General features: G+C 38.2%; 1 protein-coding gene across 1 annotated transcript; it reads left to right on the top strand.

Moving 5' to 3' along the window:
* Positions 1-3,988: 3,988 nt before the first annotated feature.
* Positions 3,989-9,688, top strand: LOC134625840 (glutamic acid-rich protein-like). Its single transcript, XM_063471162.1, has 4 exons — positions 3,989-4,077; positions 4,762-5,082; positions 8,815-8,946; positions 9,039-9,688. The coding sequence occupies exons 3-4, from the start codon at positions 8,880-8,882 to the stop codon at positions 9,596-9,598; spliced, it is 627 nt and encodes a 208-aa protein (XP_063327232.1). The 5' UTR covers positions 3,989-4,077; positions 4,762-5,082; positions 8,815-8,879; the 3' UTR covers positions 9,599-9,688.
* Positions 9,689-18,107: the final 8,419 nt, after the last annotated feature.

The following is an 18,107-nucleotide window of genomic DNA, read 5'->3' as shown; positions in this document are numbered from 1 at the left end:
GAGGTAAAAAGGTTTTAGCATACAAAGACAGCATATTCTCAAAATAGGTGATTAATGGTCATGTTCACATTTTGACCTCAATCCTATAGCCTTTAATTTGCTATTAGCTTTTAATATAATACTGGTTCTTATGATGTGGGATAGAATCAACAAGAGGTGAGCTTTATTAGCTGACATAAATCCAAAAACAAATTCCAAAAGGTAACAAACAAACAAGAAACACAGTAGATGGCAAAAAACTGGAGAATATGGAGAATAACTCAGGAATCTGTTGATGTGCATTAGACAGCAGGAGACAAGCGAGGAATAAGGCACAGCTAAAAGAACCTAACACAGGTGAACACGATCAGAAAACCAGGATGTAAACCTAAAAACACAAGCAAACACAAACTATCAAAGTAAAACAGGAAATGGCCAAAAAGACAATTCAACCGGAAAGAAAAAAATGACTGAAGATGATAAGAGAACAATTTATGACAAGCCTGATTTTATTTACATTTTTCGCAAAGATAATTTTAGAGGCCTGAGGTAAATGTCGTGAGATAAATGTAAGTCTTGATAGTGATTTTGTTCCCGCCTTGGTCATTAGTGTTTGAGAAACGATGCTTTTATTTTGTGGTGTAATTAAAAACAAAAAATATATAGTACATATACTTAATAGTCAGAAAAATATTATTAATTTTAAATATAGGTCAAAATGTTTTACATGTACAATAGTTGTGTAAATCACTCAAAATCTAACAGGCTCGCTTGTTTGGATGTGGAGGTAATTATTTTATTTAAGTGTACATGTCACATCATTCAAGGTTGCTGCTTATTCCATAAATAACTACATAAGTACTTCTTTTTTGTCCACTGCAAAAAAGAAGGAAGTATGTAGCATTTCTGCACAGAACAGTTTCACTTTGTTTTTCTGTCACTGTTGACTCATCTTGTATCTCGTGTGTCTCAGACATGTTCTTTCTTGTGTTATACTGTGAGATCAGATTAGAGGTCACTAGTCATCTCAGTGTTCAGAAAGACTTAAAGACCTATCTCAAAAAAAACTTCTGGGGAACAAGTCTTTAAAGACTATTTTTGAACAGATTTATCCTTCCTTGGCTGTAGTCTTGTGTGATTTAGCATAAACTGACAAAACAATCGAGTGAACTTGAACTATCATACTGTCAGATATGAATGTTGCTTCAACAGGAAATGTACCTGTAATCTACTTAGACATATGTCTGTCATTCATCATACTGTAAAACTGCCAATATCTTTGTCAGAAAGCTACATGCACACTTGTAGTCAGAAGTTTAGATACACCTATGATGGACACAAGTTACTGTGAGTAATGATGGGCTCATTATATCTGTACTGCTCACTATTATTTCTATTGTGATGTAAGCCCTTGGATCTCCACCTTCCTTCTCTTCTACTTCCTAAGTAGCTTCCTTCTAATGATATTATATCACTAAGCTCTCAGGTACTTTCAGGTCAGTGTGGAAGTTTGTTCTGCGTATCTATAGTTCCAACATGTGTTGCATGTTTGGTCTATTTTATAAGATAAAATTCTGGGTATTTTCTCTACTATCAAAGTAAAGCCAAGCAGAGATGTGATATTCTGGTGATGGCACTGACCTTTGTGTGTTCTGCAAAGTACTGTGCTCATATGTTTCCCAGAGGTTTGGCTCTTAGGCCGAGTTTAAAGTGCATGTTTTTGTGCATTAATGTCTCTTCAAACCACCAGATGGCAGAAGTGACCAAACACGAACAGACGGAGATTTTAACATGTACCATGATCTTATTTGGAGAACGCTGAGAACACTGTGTGACACCATCATTCACAAAGACATAATGTCATTTAACTTTACACATAGCCATGAAACAAATAATGAACAAGAGAACTGAAACTCAAATGCTGTGAAGAACAACAAAATTCTTCTAAACCAATGAGACAGACTGATAAAGTCACACAGCAATGACCAGTTCGACTTATTTTTGGTAAATGTGGTTTTAGAAGTTACTGAGTCATGGGTTATACTCAGTTTTTTAACAGATGGCTTCTACATTTTGCCTTAATTTTTGATAAATAAATAATGATACTATGTGAAATGCTATGTTGTTGCTCAACTGAGGCTGTATTTAAATATTTTAAAGCCAGATGGTTTTCTTATTATGTATTTATACATAAAACCTTAGAATCGACAGAAGTTGTTTTTTCTTCTCACCACGGCCTACAGCCTTTCTGTGATGCATGGATATTAAGAAATGAAAAGGTAAAGTTCAAATAATAATAACTTCAAAAAAACGTTACACTAAGTTAGGCTTTATGTAATTTCAGTTTATGGTCAAGGCAACTGCCGGAGTTGAAACCGAGCACCAGAACGGGGCTAAATTTCATGCAGTTGTCGTTATGGTTCAGAAACTGCTCATTTCCTGGGGTTTTATTCCTAATTTTTTATATTTTAAAGATTATCATGCATTGTTTTTAATATTTGGAATCATATATGCATACATTTACTTTTAACCAAAATTGTTTAAGGAAAATAATAAAATAATGTAAAATGCTGCCTTTACATCTAAGGGCAGCGTTTACAGCTTTGTACACACAGGCTGCAGCTTTTCATGGTTTTCCCCCTGTAGTATATATTTCTTAAAGAAATATAAATGTACATAAAATGTAAATTTTAAATAAAAGTCACTTTCAGTAACAAGTCATCAGCTTTCAGCTAAAAGAAATGACACAGACACCTTAACTAAGTAAGTGTGAGATTTTGGTGGGACATGTACAAAAGATCACGCGAGTATGAGTTCCTCTTTTTTTTTTTTGCCTCATTCCTGTTATCGAAACTTCACAGGCCTGTCGCATAATGTAGATTACAAAGGTACAAAGGCATGCTGACCACTGCCCCCAGTGCACAGACTGCACCTGTGAAATCAAGGTCCTACCTTCCTGCTCCTCTCCACGTTTTATTTTATTGCCAACACTACAAATCTGTTTTATTTTTGTTTTATCAGCTCTACATTTTTAAAAACAAACACCTGCATTTTATGTCCAACAGATGTTATCAGTGATTTTACTTTTTCATGAAAAATCACAAAACAAAACAAAGATTTCAGAGATATTAGAATGCATTTCTTCATTTCATATATAGGATTCTTGAAGTGAACACAATTTTAAAAACTTTGCACAAGAAAAAGGTAAATGAATATAACTGTCAGCTGCTGCAGCCTTTGTCTGTTGCACTCTGTAGACTGCGTTCATTAAAAAATACAAGGAAGTGTGTGGAGGAACGCATTTCGCAAGTGTTAAGCATTTCTGTACAGCACATCAACTTGGGTTTGGTGTCGCTGATGACTCATTTTGCTCTCAGTATGTTTTCTGTCTCAATCATGTGGACACAGCAGAGAAACTTTTGTCTGGCAATAGGTGAGCTGCATTTTACATTTTTAGGTTGATCTGTCTTATTTTTGTATACTTACACAAAGGGTCAGCGTGACAAGCACTGTTAAATTCAAAATGCCTTAAATTTAGAGTTAAATTTCCTTACACCTGATCTTTTCTTTAGTGTGTCTATATCAGAAACAAAACGTGTTCATGTCTCGTTTCAGGCGTTTAATGAGTCTTTGTTTTCTCTGCAGTCTCTTATCTCTTCATCTCATCTTCAGCTTCTGCAGGTCAGTCTTCTTTTGCGAAATTTGTTTCAGATTATAAGGTTGTGCATAAATATCACCACATACGGAAAATGCTGAGCAATCTGTTGTCTTGTCTTTTTCTTTTGTTAGATTTTAACATCAGTTTAGTCGGGTCAGCTCGGTGCTATGGAAGAGTAGAAGTCTATAACAGCACCAGCAGGGGAAAACTCTGTGATGATTCCTGGGTCTTAAATGATGCTATAGTGGTCTGCAGAGAGTTGAAGTGTGGGGAGGCACGGGCAATCTCTCAGTCGGTCAACTTTAATTCATCAAAAGAAGAAATGTGGCTTGCCATTGTAAACTGTTCGGGGCAAGAAACATCTCTAACGCAGTGTCCTCATGGAAGATTTGGAGAAAATGGCTGTGAACGCAATAAGGGTGTGGTTGTTGTCTGTTCAGGTGATTTACATCTACATTTTAGAGCTAGGCCCATAGAGCTTTATAAGTCAATACACTTTGATGCAGCCATGCCACTTTGAGGTTAATAGGTGCGGCACAGGGGTGTAACACTTCCTCCCTCAGAGCAGTTCCAAGATAAATTAGATTAATGATAAATGGTATTCATATAATTCCTGCAGTACAGTTGGCATTATAAAAGTAGACAAAGGAATGTGAGAATGCAAAATGATAATGTGAGGTTAAGCATATTGCCTGTTTTGATCATCACTGTAAACAAACACAAGAAGAAAAGTAAGAACAGTAAACCTTCTAAACAGGAATATGAACCATCAACAAGTGACATGACGTGGCTGCAAAAATATCACTTATGCATTAATGCCTGTGAACCTTGTATATAAATATCTATTGTATATATCTGTATTTCTTGACATGCAAAGAGCATCTTATAGAGGAAGTCTTCATGACAGTTAGTATCAGCAGTTGAGTTGCTAAATTTAAAGTAACAAGTTGTGATTATGAATGACACTTCACAGTTGCCAACAGGGTCTATTTTGATGATATTTAGTACAGTGTACAGTAATAGAGTCCCAGACGACTGAAGTGAATGAATGCAAAATATCTTACTTTAACACTGTAAAAGTGGTATGGACTGAATGCTACTTTGTTTTCCTATTTTTAATCTAGAGACCCTGCAGCAGCCCAACATCTCCCTGACATCTCTTGATGGAGTACAGGTCTGGGGTCCTAATGCAGATGCAGAGGTCACCAAGGGCCATAGCTTTGTCTTTACCTGCTTCATTAACTCAAGCCTCAATCCAAGCCATTTCAGTCTGATCTTCTCCAACATCTCACACATCAAGCCAGCTGTCAACAACTCAGCTTCCTTTAGTTTCCCTGTAGCTGAGTATAAACACCAGGGCAACTATAGCTGTGTGTATCACATAACTCTGGAATCACAGAACTTAACTTCTACGGAGTCAGCACCGATTCATGTCGTCATCACATGTAAGTAGACCACTGGACATAAATATCACCATTACTGTATGTCATCTTCAGTAATTTACAGGGTCACTTGATTCAGTGCAACAAGTTCAAATGTGTAATGGAAAATGGTAACACAACCAGCAATTCAAAGTAATATTTCCAAAAGTCATCATTCCTGTATTATGTAAACAGATTAACTGAACACTTTTTAAGATGGGTCAGCTTTTACATCACCATCAACACTGTACTCACCAGCCACTTCATTAGCTGTACTTGTTCAACTTCATGTGGCAGCAACTCGATGCAGAAGAATTTTATTTAACCCTTTAAGACCTACCATAGAACCAAGTCCGCCAGAGCTTGTCTTTATATTTTTACATGCTGTAGTGCCATTTTTGGGAGCATTTCAAGTTGCTATACATCAATACAACCATTATAGCCCACACTTTAATAATATGTATGCATTAAGTGTACAATAACTACACAAATTACAAAAAAGTGCAATAAACTACAAAAAAAAAAATTGAAAATCATTTACATATATTTCTAGTTAGAGAAATTTAAGAGGTTTATCCCTCAAAACTGTAAATACAAAAAAGTTGCACAAAATAGTTTCCAACAATAGGAAATTTATTTTGAGTGTCTTCATGTTTTTATTTTTGAGATACACCAATTTTTATATACTGCAGGAAAAACGAAAAAAAAATTATAATGCAAATTTGCAAAAAAAAAAAAAACAGCATGTGCATCAAAATAAACTATTTCCAGCAGTGCAATTTGAGTTCTAAGCATCCCAGAAACTATACAGAAAAGCACAGAGTCAAACATGACTTGTAAAAACACCAGTGTAGGCTTATAAGGCCCCGAAGGTAAAAAACTAAATTTTCCGTGAAAATGACATCACTTCAGGTTTCGGGCAGGTAATGGCGGACATAGTTGACCTCTGTTCCAATGTAGGAAGTGTTTTGAACAGCTGATCGAATCGGGAAAGCGTGTTTCTGGAATATTATGCTTTTGTTGCTGCAAGTGCTTTTTATGCAATTTTTGCAAAGCTTTATGTGGAAGGAAACTGTGACCTAGGACAAGCTGATGGCATAAGATGTAAGTACAACTCCTCCGGTTTCATATGCAAAAAAAATTATTGCGCTAGCTTACGTGGTTCCAGTTCTACAGTGATTTAAAAATAGTTACGCAAAACGGAGCGTGCCTGCTCCGACTGGTTTTAAAGGGTTAAGGGACTTTAAATGCTGGTGGTCTGAGTATTTCTGAAACTGTGGATGTACTGGGATTTTCCCTCACAACCATCTTTAGGGTTTACAGAGGATGATCCATAAAGGAAAAAATATCTACAAGCTGATTGGACGGCAAAACTAACTCAAATAAATTGTTCAGCCAAAGTCTGAAGATCAGCTCTGAAAGCACATCAGATCTTGCAGTAGATGAGCTACAGCAGGTGAAGACTACACCAAGTTCCTCTACTGTCAGTTAAGAACAGAAAACTGAGGCTACATTTCACACAGGCTCACCAATATTAGACTACAGAAGACTGGTTGTTGTTCCCTGGTCTAATGAGTACTTATTTCTGCAACATTCAGATAGTAGTATCAGAAATTTGTCTAAACAGCAACCCACATCTAAACTCAGCAACTCAGTGTTACCTTGGGTCCCAGTGTTCCAAAATCTGGAAGAACTAGAGATTGACGATGTACAACACAAACTCTATGGCAAGAGGGCGAGAGGTAATAATCATCAGTCATGTCAGGTAAAGGGGGAGATATCATCCTTATCACTCTCCAAGATTGGGTATCAAGCTCTAGGATCAACTGGTGTGATGAAGGCGTTGAATGTGAGAACAGTTGACCTGAAAGAGAAGATCGTGGCTGTGCTGGGAACCTGGACCATCTGTGCCCGACTACCAAAACTACAGAAAGTTTACTAGAAGATGTGAATGCAGCATTACAGACAATCCCTGCTGAGACCATAACTGAAACCAACCAGCTGATCTACACCACGGCAACAGTGATCCTTTAGATCAGGGGCGCCCAATCCCAGTCCTCGAGAGCTACTGTCCTGCAGCTTTTAGATGCATCCCTACTCCAACACAGCTGAATCAAATGGTTTGATTGCCTCTTCAGCATGCCATCAAGTTTGGCAAATGCCTGATAACAAGCCATTCATTTGATTCAGGTGTGTCGGAACAAGGATCCATCTAAAAGCTGCAGGACGGTAGCTCTCGAGGACTGGGATTGGGCACCCCTGCTTTAGATGCTTGGCTACAAGATAAATAAACACGAGGAGCAGTACCCCTTCCTGCAGTTTCTTACATCACTCATGTTGCAAGAGAAAACTCATCTGTTATGATGTTAGAGCGCTTCAACAGACAGCATGCTAATGCCGCTCTGTTTCCACACTAAGTGCTGCTCGCAACTGATCTTGAAACGGTGAAAGCAGAGCTAGTGGCAACTTGTCTAGTATGCTAATCTTCCATCAGTCTCCCATCAAGAGAAAAAATGCAAGTTGCTGGCCTCTTAGCTTGAAAACCTCCAGCCATTTTTAACAGGACATGGAGACGCCCATGAGAATATCTACCCCATACAGACTGTCAAATGGCATTAATTCTGCATCCACAGACAACAGCTAACTCCATATACAAGATAACAGCAAAGTAAGGGATGGATGGATCAAGCCAAATCAAATGAAACAAAAGCAATAAAATATAAAAGTCTCCTATATAAGAGTCCAAGTCTCCTGGATTCAGTTATTGTGGATTATAGCTGCGCAAGTCCACGTCTTCACATTCAGAGTCTGTTCGTATTACAGAATTTTATTGGAGGTAATTGAAAACACAGTTTAGTTTTTTGAGGAATGTAAATATTACTACAGTTTATTATTCTCAAAAGTGAACAAATGAGGTATTGTGAAGTTATGATGGGAAAATTGTAACTGCAGGTCTGTACAGCAAACAGGAAATCCAGATTCCTGCTTCCTGTATCACTGTCTGCACGCACATGTACACTTTCACTTTCTTCCAAACTGTATAAAACATTAGTGCAGCAGTTGCATCATGTGAAAAAGAAAGAAAACCTGCCTTACTGCTTAAATAAGAATTATGAAGATAAGTTACAGGATAAGCTGTTCATCAAACGCACTTTATTAACTGATCATCAGCTAGTCAGGTCTGGTTTAATACAATTCCACAATGTGTCTGGGAGTGGACTTTCCATCAACTGCATCAACTGCAAAGAAACCCAAGTGTGAAATCAGGACCCACACAACATTTGATTGTCAGTCACAGCACTTTTATTCAGATCCACAATGTTTTCCACTGCTATAGCACCTTGTGTTCAACTGGGAAGCCAGCTTTCCAGCTCCCTCCCACACCACACACACCTCTCCTTCCCAACTCCAGACACTAAAAGGGGGGAGAGCTCATCAGTTAAAATCCCTCACACCTCACCTGTACCCTTCGACCTCCCGGTACCACTTTCCGTACCACCCCTCCACTGCAGCAGAGTCAGAGACCGAACCTCTGCCACACCAAGAGCAACATCTCAGACTCTTCAGCTGTATTGAACAGTATCATGTATGGCAAAAACTAAACACACCATATCAGCACAAACACTTCGCACTAACTTTTAAGCACAGATGTAAATGAGTTTGGTTTTGTTGTACAAACACTGGACCTGGACACTCAGCAGTCATTGAGGCCACCATGAACTAATTGCTTCCATATTGTAATCCTTTATTTCTTAGTTCCTTGGCTGCTGCTGGTTTATTTAGTAGTTCCTGCTGCGATCCTGCTGCTACTGCTGGTCTTGATGGTGGTGTGTCTGGTAATCAGGAGACGACGAGCAAAACAACATGAAGGCCATGTCCAGATGCAAAGTCTGTCCTTACCTGTACAATGTATCAAATGAACAAATATTTTGGTGATATAGATGTGCATCAGTCAATCTTTTCTACTACTTATGTTTCAGTTACTGTCCCAAACCGTTATGAGGAGGAGGAGGAGGAGGAAGAGGAGAGGGACTATGTGAATGTTCAACCAGTGGACAGAAAAGAGACAAACGAAACACAAGAAGTGGATGAAGACAAAACTGATGATCATGATTATGAGAACATGGAGAATGAAGATAATTACATAGGATGCACACTGCTGTCTGTGAGTATAGAGGACAGAGCAGAGGAAGACACAGACGAAACCAGTGATGATGATAATTATGAGAACATGAAGGGTGAAGATAATTACAAAAGAAGCACACCGCTGTCAGTGAGTATAAAGGACAGAGCAGAGGAAGACACAGATGAAACCAGTGATGGTGATAATTATGAGAACATGAAGGATGAAGATAATTACAAAGGATGCACACAACTGTCTGTGAGTATAGAGGACAGAGCAGAGGAAGACACAGACAAACCCAGTGATGATGATGATGATGATAATAATGAAAATGACTATGAAAATGTAACGGAGGAATATGCCGAACAAACTGTAGACATTTATGGAGAGCAGCAGAAATTTTATCAAATCTTTTAGGTTTCCAATGATTAGTATCAACTTGGGGAGCCAACATATGAGAACTACACAAGAAGAATACACACATCAACACTTTGAAGTCCTTTGATCTTCTCGGTCTGAACTTCTATTTTATAGTGTGACATGAATCTAATATCTAATAAAATCTAATGCAGTGTTTGTTAACTCAGCCAAGGCAGTTATGTGTATGTAGTGTTTATGTGCGTGAGTCATTCTGTCTGTATGCACAATAGCTTGAAAAGTTTTTAACAATTTTTGATTAAACCTTGTAGGGGTGTAGAACAGGGCCATGTTAACAATCCGTTAACATGACCCTTACATCCACCAAAGTCATCAAATTTAACTCAGTGAGTTAAAACTGATATAAACCCATATACTATAACAAAGAAACTAGGATTTTTACACATGTGGTGTGAGCTGTCAACATATAGAAAATACTGTATAAATATTTAAATCATTGTGTCATACTTTAACTGCAACCTCTCCTTCAAGGTCAATAGACTGAACTGAAGGTACCACATATGATATGTGTGGATATGTAAGTTCAGGATTTGTGCTAACAAAACCACTTAGGCAAGGCACCGAAGCGGTATCCTGATTAGATTACTGAGCCTCTTCACCTGGCTCCTTTCAATGTAAATGAGCAGAAGCTGTACTTTGAGCTTCCTCTGAATGTTTACTGTACTTACACTACCTGCAACACTGAACCCAACCACCACCCAGAGGAAACTCATTTCAACAGCTTGCATCCACAACCTCATTTATTTGGACACTATCCTGAGCTCAGTCCTGCTGACACCAGTCCACCAGGACAGCTCATGCTTCACTTTCCCACCACTGTGAACCGGATCCCACCAGCTATTCTGTTTCTAGCACAGAATCAAGACCTTGGATTTGGAGCCGATGACTCATCTTCGCTGCCAACCAAAAAATCATGCTATTTGCACAAAGAAGTTGCCAGGATTGCCCCTTGTCTCTGACCCTATTTGTTATATTTAGTGTTGGGAAGGTTATTTTAAAATGTATTCCACTACAGATTACAGAATACATGCCCCAAAATGTATTTTGTAACGTATTCTGTTACGTTACTCAATGAGAGTAACATATTCTGAATACTTTGGAATACTTAATATATTATCATGCTTTTTATTGCTGTGTGATTTATTACACAGCAAGGTTACTCGCCATACCAATACCAACTAGAAGTCTTATTATAAAATGACTAACGTAGGGTGGAAATTAGGTAAGGCTGCACTTTTTGCAGCCACCTCGTATAGAAAACTATTCCGCACGTATATAAAACAGGTCCGCGGCACCAAACCGTAGTAAAGGGACCTCTGGCTAATACGTCAGGTTCTGCGTCGGGCCCGCAACCAAAAACTAGCTTTACTGTCACTCGCTAGCAAGTTTGACCCAGACAACAGAGAGAGGTGTTTAAAGGCTTCTCCAACCGAACTTCTTGTTTCGGAGAAAAACACGAACACAGTGTACAGTCGAGTCTTAATAGCTTACTTACAACTGGGCTCATCAGGCACTGTTTTTGGCTGCAGTGGTTATTATTTTATTTACTTGCTTCATACATGCTATGCATGTAACACTCTGCCTATTGCCTTCATATTAAATAATTTTTTGAATAATACTTTTAAAAAATATTTCTTCACGTAATTTTGCAAGTAGGGTTGGACATGGGCCGCGAGATTGAGACACAGGCATTAGAGCCTGTCTCTGTGCTTGTCTTGCTTGGCCTCGCAGTGGGTACCATACTGCATATGAAGATGCTACCTAGTTCTATTTATATACATACTAGTTATATTTATGTATTACACCAGACACACACACCATCTTGATTAAACTACGGCCATGTCTTAAAGACAAAGGCCTCGAGCACCTGTGATTTTCTACTTTAATGAAATGAAATATGGTGTCTAAACACATTTCACAGACCAGATGCTGATTCAGAGTAGCAATACCATGACTAATGTAACAAAACCTTGGGTTCAGTTTTGACCAGGATGTAGACCTGCATTCTTTCATCTACATTGTATTGCCATCATTAACCCTGTAACACCAAGTGTGTCATATTTGATAAATGATTTTTGAGGCATCATCAGTGTGATGCTATTTTTCCTGACAAAGTTGATGCATATATTAGTCACATGTAGTTCTTTCTGGAATTTTTAGTTTTTAGTCAGTTGTTCATTAGTTAGACTGTAATGTTAGTCACACTTTGCTTCGTGATATTTTTGTCCTGTGACAGCTGTAGTTTCAAAATATATGCAACACCAACACTGCGACCTTTGATCAAAGTGGTTTCATATATTTTTGTTTTCATCTTGTTTTCTCTTGTCAGAAAACATAAAAGCGGCGTGAAAATAAGTGTGAAATGCTTAGTTCCTCTTCAGTTCATCTGCAGTACGCCCAACAATGGAAATTCTTCTGAGCTTGGTGTGAACTTCTACTTCTCTGTGAAACCGATAAGCTGTGTTGAAGGTCATAACTGATGAGAGCTGTGACCCAGATATCAAACAGCATCTTTAGTTGCAAGATTTTTGCATCAGGTCAGCTACATTATCACAGTTTTAAAAATGTTTTATTACACATATATATATATATATATATATATATAAAATAAAGGAGGAGGGGTGACGCAGTGAGCTTACAGGGAGGAGTGGAGGCGGGGAAGAGCAGGTGTGCTAAAGTGGATTGATGAACGGCCTCTTGATGCATGCTCAATCATCCAGGTAAGTAAATCTCCAAAAGTTGATTCTGTTCATCTGGACGTAGCGTTTTGTGGGATAAATGTTTTGTCACTCCTCCAAGTGACTTCTTCAGTCTCAGCTGACTGCAGGTTTCCCCAATCTTATAAACAGTGCATTTGCATAATGACTGAAACCAGCCCAGTGAACCTCCCAGCCCATTGTTCCTTCACGTCCAGATGAACAGAATCAACTTTTGGAGATTGATGAATGGCAACTCTTTTTATGTCTTGCAGTGAGACGGAGCGGGCGTGAGAGTGACAGTTGCATCACTCAGAAGCTTAGGTTTGCACAGAGTGAGCAGTTTATCTGGGCTGGTGCAGTAACCATAGTGTGCTAATTTGCAATCACCAGTCTTTGGACTGAGTGTGATAAAGTGCCGAGATCAACCCACACAGGCTCAGAGAGAACATGCAAATTTCACTTGTGTGATTATGTTGTAATTAGATTAGATTATTATGAACTCGTAAACACAGCAAAACAGTTTCACATATGTCTTATATAAAAGATATAAATGTAGTAAATTACATGTTTGACAAAGTTTGTTCAGCTACAGCAATGACTGATCAGAAAAGAAAGAGTATTTTTTAAAAGGAGTACACTGTGGCTATTCAGCCTCTGTGTCACCACCTAAAGCAGGGGTTGCAAACTCCAGGCCTCGAGAGCCGGTGTCCTGCAGGTTTTAGATGTGTCTGTGATCCATCACATGTGATTTCAATGGCTAAATCACCTCTTCAACATGTTTTGAAGTTCTCCAGAGGCCTGGTAATGAACTAATCATTTGATTCAGGTGTGTTGACCCAGGGTGATATCTAAAACCTGCAGGACACCGGCTCTCGAGGCCTGGAGTTGGCCACCCCTGACCTAAAGCTACCTTTCAGTTACGTTGCTTCATGACAGTTTAACACAGCAGAGGAGGAAGGGGGGTGGTGCACTACAGATGAACAGTTGGTATCGATGCTATTGATATTTGGATTGATCCACCCACCCCTACGCGCGCACACACACACACACACACACACACCTTCTACTGCATAATAATACAATTTGGATCAACATTAAAACACACATTGAATCTCATTGGATCACATTAGCTGACAGTGGGAATTGGTTGAAGATTTTAGATGTTAGAACCACTCACTGAGTAAGAATAAAACACGTATGTAAACAATTCACTACACATAGAGACACAATACAGTTTTTGCTCATATCCAAGGCAAGCATGCTTCCGGCGTCAGTAGTAAAGAAGAATACTTTTGAGCATGTGAGCACAGCTATGCTGAAGCAGTTAAATACATTCATATATACATAACAGTTAAATGGGGCCGTATCTTCCACCAATCCATATGCATCATTTCACAGTGTTTAACATTTTTGAATTTCCCAGAAATATACATGCAATCAGCAGGTGCAACTTTAATTAGTTAAAAACTCAAAACAGCAACTAAATACCTTTACTTTGCCATATTTAGCTCTTGAAACCAGTTTTCATAACACACCTTTTAGGAATTATAAAGTATATTGTAAATTTCATTTTTTGTGCATCATTTCCAAATCAAGTTCACATTCTCAGCACTCAACTTCCACCAGATGTCACCATTATACAGAACAATTCTATAATGAACTTAACGAAGCCTTTCATGTTCATTTTATTCATGTAAAATATGCACTTATTTCACTCTGGCAGTCTGAATCTCCATTATGTTGCAAACCATATTTGATTATTATCTTGACTAACCAGAATAAACAACTTTATTATGATAGATTGCAGTCTTGTCAGTACTACATTTCCAACTTACTGACATGAAATTGTCACTAGATGACAGTACAAACCCATCCGATCCACACATGCAAAGAAATCAAACCATAGATGTCCATAAATTAGGGTTATGTGTAATAATGACAAATAGCACAGGAAAAAGTGCTGAACTTGTTGAAATGTATTCAATACTTCATACAGAAGCCTTTGGTGGTGGTGACCACTTCAAGAATAAGAAAATTGTTAGTTTGTCCAGTTTACTTTGCTTGAACTCAACTTACTTACCTGTGTTCCAGGAGCAAAGGCAGCAAATGCTCCCTCACTTCCTGTATTTAGAGCTTCCTGATGTGCTGATGTCAATAAAGTCAATTTTAGTTTGTTTTTTTGCTCTAGAGTTATATGTATTGTTGTAAAATGTAATGGCTACACCTTAGAAGTGTGTTTTATTGCTGGTAAAAAAAAAAGTAGCATGATAAGTGTATGATCGAGATTGTACTGTTTAGTCTTATCCATTGAATGGAATATCCCATACACTGAAAAAAATGCAATAGGGTGGTTGTTGTATTTGCATATAAGAACTTCATATATCCAGCATGACTAATTTAAATTTCACATCTAAACATAATTTTGTCTTTTAATTTTCACATATTCTTTAAGGATGTTCAGATTTATTAGAATAAATCATGTTGAAAAGAAACAAATTAGTCCTGTTTTATCCTGAAGCTCCGCCCCCTGGAAAGGTTCTGGAGGAAAAATCTGCTGCATCGTCCACCATTTGTGTCTCATGCTTTGGAAAATCTACTACCATCTGGAGTTCTACACTTGAAGGTAAATAAAACTTTAAAGCTAAAACACCATGTAGACCCTTTATATATGTGGACATTTTACTGGGGCAACGTTATTTTACTGTCATGGGGGCTGTTTATTGAAAAACATGAAAGACTAATGTAAGGTTCCAGTTAGCTAATGTTAACCGAAATGATGTGATAAACCAATTAGTAATTATAAAATATAATGTGAGTTAATATTGTTTGTTATTTTTTTTTCAGCCTAAATTAACAGACTATTACAAACTTGCATCGGTGTGTGTAGTAAGTGGTGGTACCTGCAGTGTCTTAACCATTAAACAAGCTAATGTAGGGCAGGGATATGACTAGCTTGTTGAAACATGTCTGCTGCCAATGTGACAGCTCACACATGGTAACATTACCAGCACATAGCCACAGCTGCTTTAAACATGCTGACAGGTCAATGTGGCTTCTGCAGTCAGCAGCTAGAAGACTCAACACAGACCCAAGATTAGGTGTAACAGTTATCTAAATGTTCTGTGTCCCGTTTGTGAACCCAGAAAAAAAAAAAAATTAAATAAAATGACGACCTGAAGCTTCAAGCTAATGTAAGCATAATGCTACAGCATGAAGCTAATGGAATGGTGAGGTTGTTAAATTAGCAAAAATGCACTTCATATATCCTACATGAATCATTTATATTTTTGGTCGAAACAGAATTAGGTCTCATGCTTTTCACTTGTTTTAGAAGGATGTTCAGTCTTTTAAAACCAGTCATATCAAAATAATAGAAAATATTTATGTATTCTGTTGAAACCCCACCCCCAGGGTGTGTTCTGCGAGGGAAAATTGACTGTGGTGGTCCGCCATTTTTTCTCCTCACTCGGGGAGACTTGCGTTTGGCGCAGAGCTTTACTATGTCAAGGTAAACTAAACTTAAACTAAATTTTTGAGGGGAAATGAAGAGAACATCCATTTGATGAGGTAGTTTTTCTTATGTACTGCTGTTGAGCAACATAATGGAAAATACGAATCATTTCTCACGTTTACTGACGATAATCCTATCTTAAGCTGCAGGACAATATTATGTGCATTAACATTTTTTCAGTGTGTGCCCACTCACTTTTGCTTGTTTTTTTTTCCAGTGAATACAGACTAACAAACTTGTGTCCATTTAGTTAACTGGTTGTACTGACAATGTTTTACAGTTGAACAAGCTAGTTTGCCATGGGGGTGGGATGTGTGTGTGTGTGTAGGGGTGGTGGTGGGTGTGGGGCTGGGGGGTTCTTCACTAAAGGCGCTTTATTTGGTGACACCTATGAAGGGTTTGCAGTAGTCATTAGGAGAGAAAGTGCATGACATGGGGCTTTATTTCATTTTCTGGGCCAGTGAATGCAATGTACTGATAACATAAATTATGACAACTTCTTGCAGAGAAAGTTCAACAGCTTACACTACGTTAAACACACACACAAAACCCAACAATTTATTTTAACTATGATTTATAGAGAGAGTGAGAGGAGGGGGTAAAGAGATATAAACATGACAATATAAATATGTAAAATTAATTTTTTCTGTACAGACATATGGTGCTTATCCCGGATGAAGGGCAGATTGGTGTTGCTTCACAGCAACTCTCTAGTGCTGTTATGTAGTGGTGTTACAGTTAAGGTTTTAATAGCATTATTTTATGTATTAGTGAAAATTTGCATACGTTATCTCACATTCTGTAAATTAAATTTTCTGGAAAGGTCAAATTAACTGATGTAACTAAGTATTAATAAAAGACCTTGATGTGTATATGACTATAATTGTCACGGTTCTAGGTCATTTTGACCCAGCATTTTCAGTTTCTTATATTTTGGTGTTTTTTCTGTATTAGGATTTATGTTCTGAATCTTTAGTGGTGCTGTTCTGATTATTATTATTCTAGATTTAGTTAAGTGTCAAGTCTTTGTTATTTGTTTCTAGTTTCCTGTTTTACTTTGAAGGTCCATGTCTTATGTCAGTGTATTCAGTTTTACTTCCCCCTGTCTCGTTAGCCCTAATTTCACCCAGCTGTGTCTCCCTCCTGTTTTCCATTCCCTAGTCACTCCACTGTGTCCTGTGTTTGCTTTTGCCCTCTGTCGCGTCGTTAATGTGTGCTGTGTCTTGTACTCCGGTTTAGTGGCTCAGTTCCTGTGTTCCAATAATAATAATAACAACAACAATGATGATGATAATGATGTATGCTTTATTGATCCCCGTGGGGAAATTCTTATCTGCATTTAACCCATTCACTCAGTGAAGCAGTGGGCAGCCATTGGGCGCCCGGGGACGATACCTAAGGGTAGTCGTTCGGTGGATTCGAACCCCCGACCTTCTGGTCATGGGGCCACCACTCTACCTACTGAGCTATCCCTGCCCCTATCTATCCCTCAGTTCCTATGTTCAGAGTTTTGTTTTGTTTCATTTTTTTTTATTTCTGAGGCATTCTTCCAGCAATAAAAGCTGTGTTTTGAGTTAAGTCTATGGGCTCAAATTGTGGTCATAAATATTTTGCACTTGTAAATCAGGATTTGTATGTGTAAAAAGAATTTGTGTGTGTGTAAAAAAAGATTTGTATGTGTAAAAAGAATTGTGTGTGCGTAGAAAAGATTTGTGTGTGGACTTGTGCCAAAAAGTACGTGTGAAACTCTGCACTCAAGTTTCAAGTTAAAAGTACGAATTTTGATTTTTTTTTTCTTCCTTTCATCTGATTGGATAGTTAAATTTGTGATTGACATGACATTGACCAATCAGAGAATAGATGGGTTTGGCTGTCGGAGGGGTGCTTTTTTGAACTGCAGGTCCTTGAAGGGTAATACAGTTTGAAGCTGGAGGATCTCTATATAAATATCCGATAGCAGCTAGGTCCGCTAATTTTCAGCAGCTGTTGAAAGGATAAAGTTGTGGTATATCAGTGGTTAGAAATACCATTATTACTTTAGGATTAGTTTAACACAAAGTCAGGGCTGACCCGGGAGCATTGCTGTGAGTCACAGTGCGCAGCATAAAAGTCCTTTCACATCGGACACAGGATGTGCTGCTAATGCTAACTGCTAACTAAAAGCAAAGGATCCAGAATTTGTTGCGCTGGCTGCTGGGCTCTGTGGGTTTTTGCGGCAGCTCTACCTGTACTAGATGCACCTGCTCCTTGTCGTTTCTATCTCTGACTTTATGTCCTG

This window comes from Pelmatolapia mariae, linkage group LG4 (genome assembly GCF_036321145.2).
Source record: "Pelmatolapia mariae isolate MD_Pm_ZW linkage group LG4, Pm_UMD_F_2, whole genome shotgun sequence".
Classification (NCBI taxonomy): domain Eukaryota; kingdom Metazoa; phylum Chordata; class Actinopteri; order Cichliformes; family Cichlidae; genus Pelmatolapia; species Pelmatolapia mariae.
This window is presented reverse-complemented; position numbering and strand designations above follow the sequence as displayed.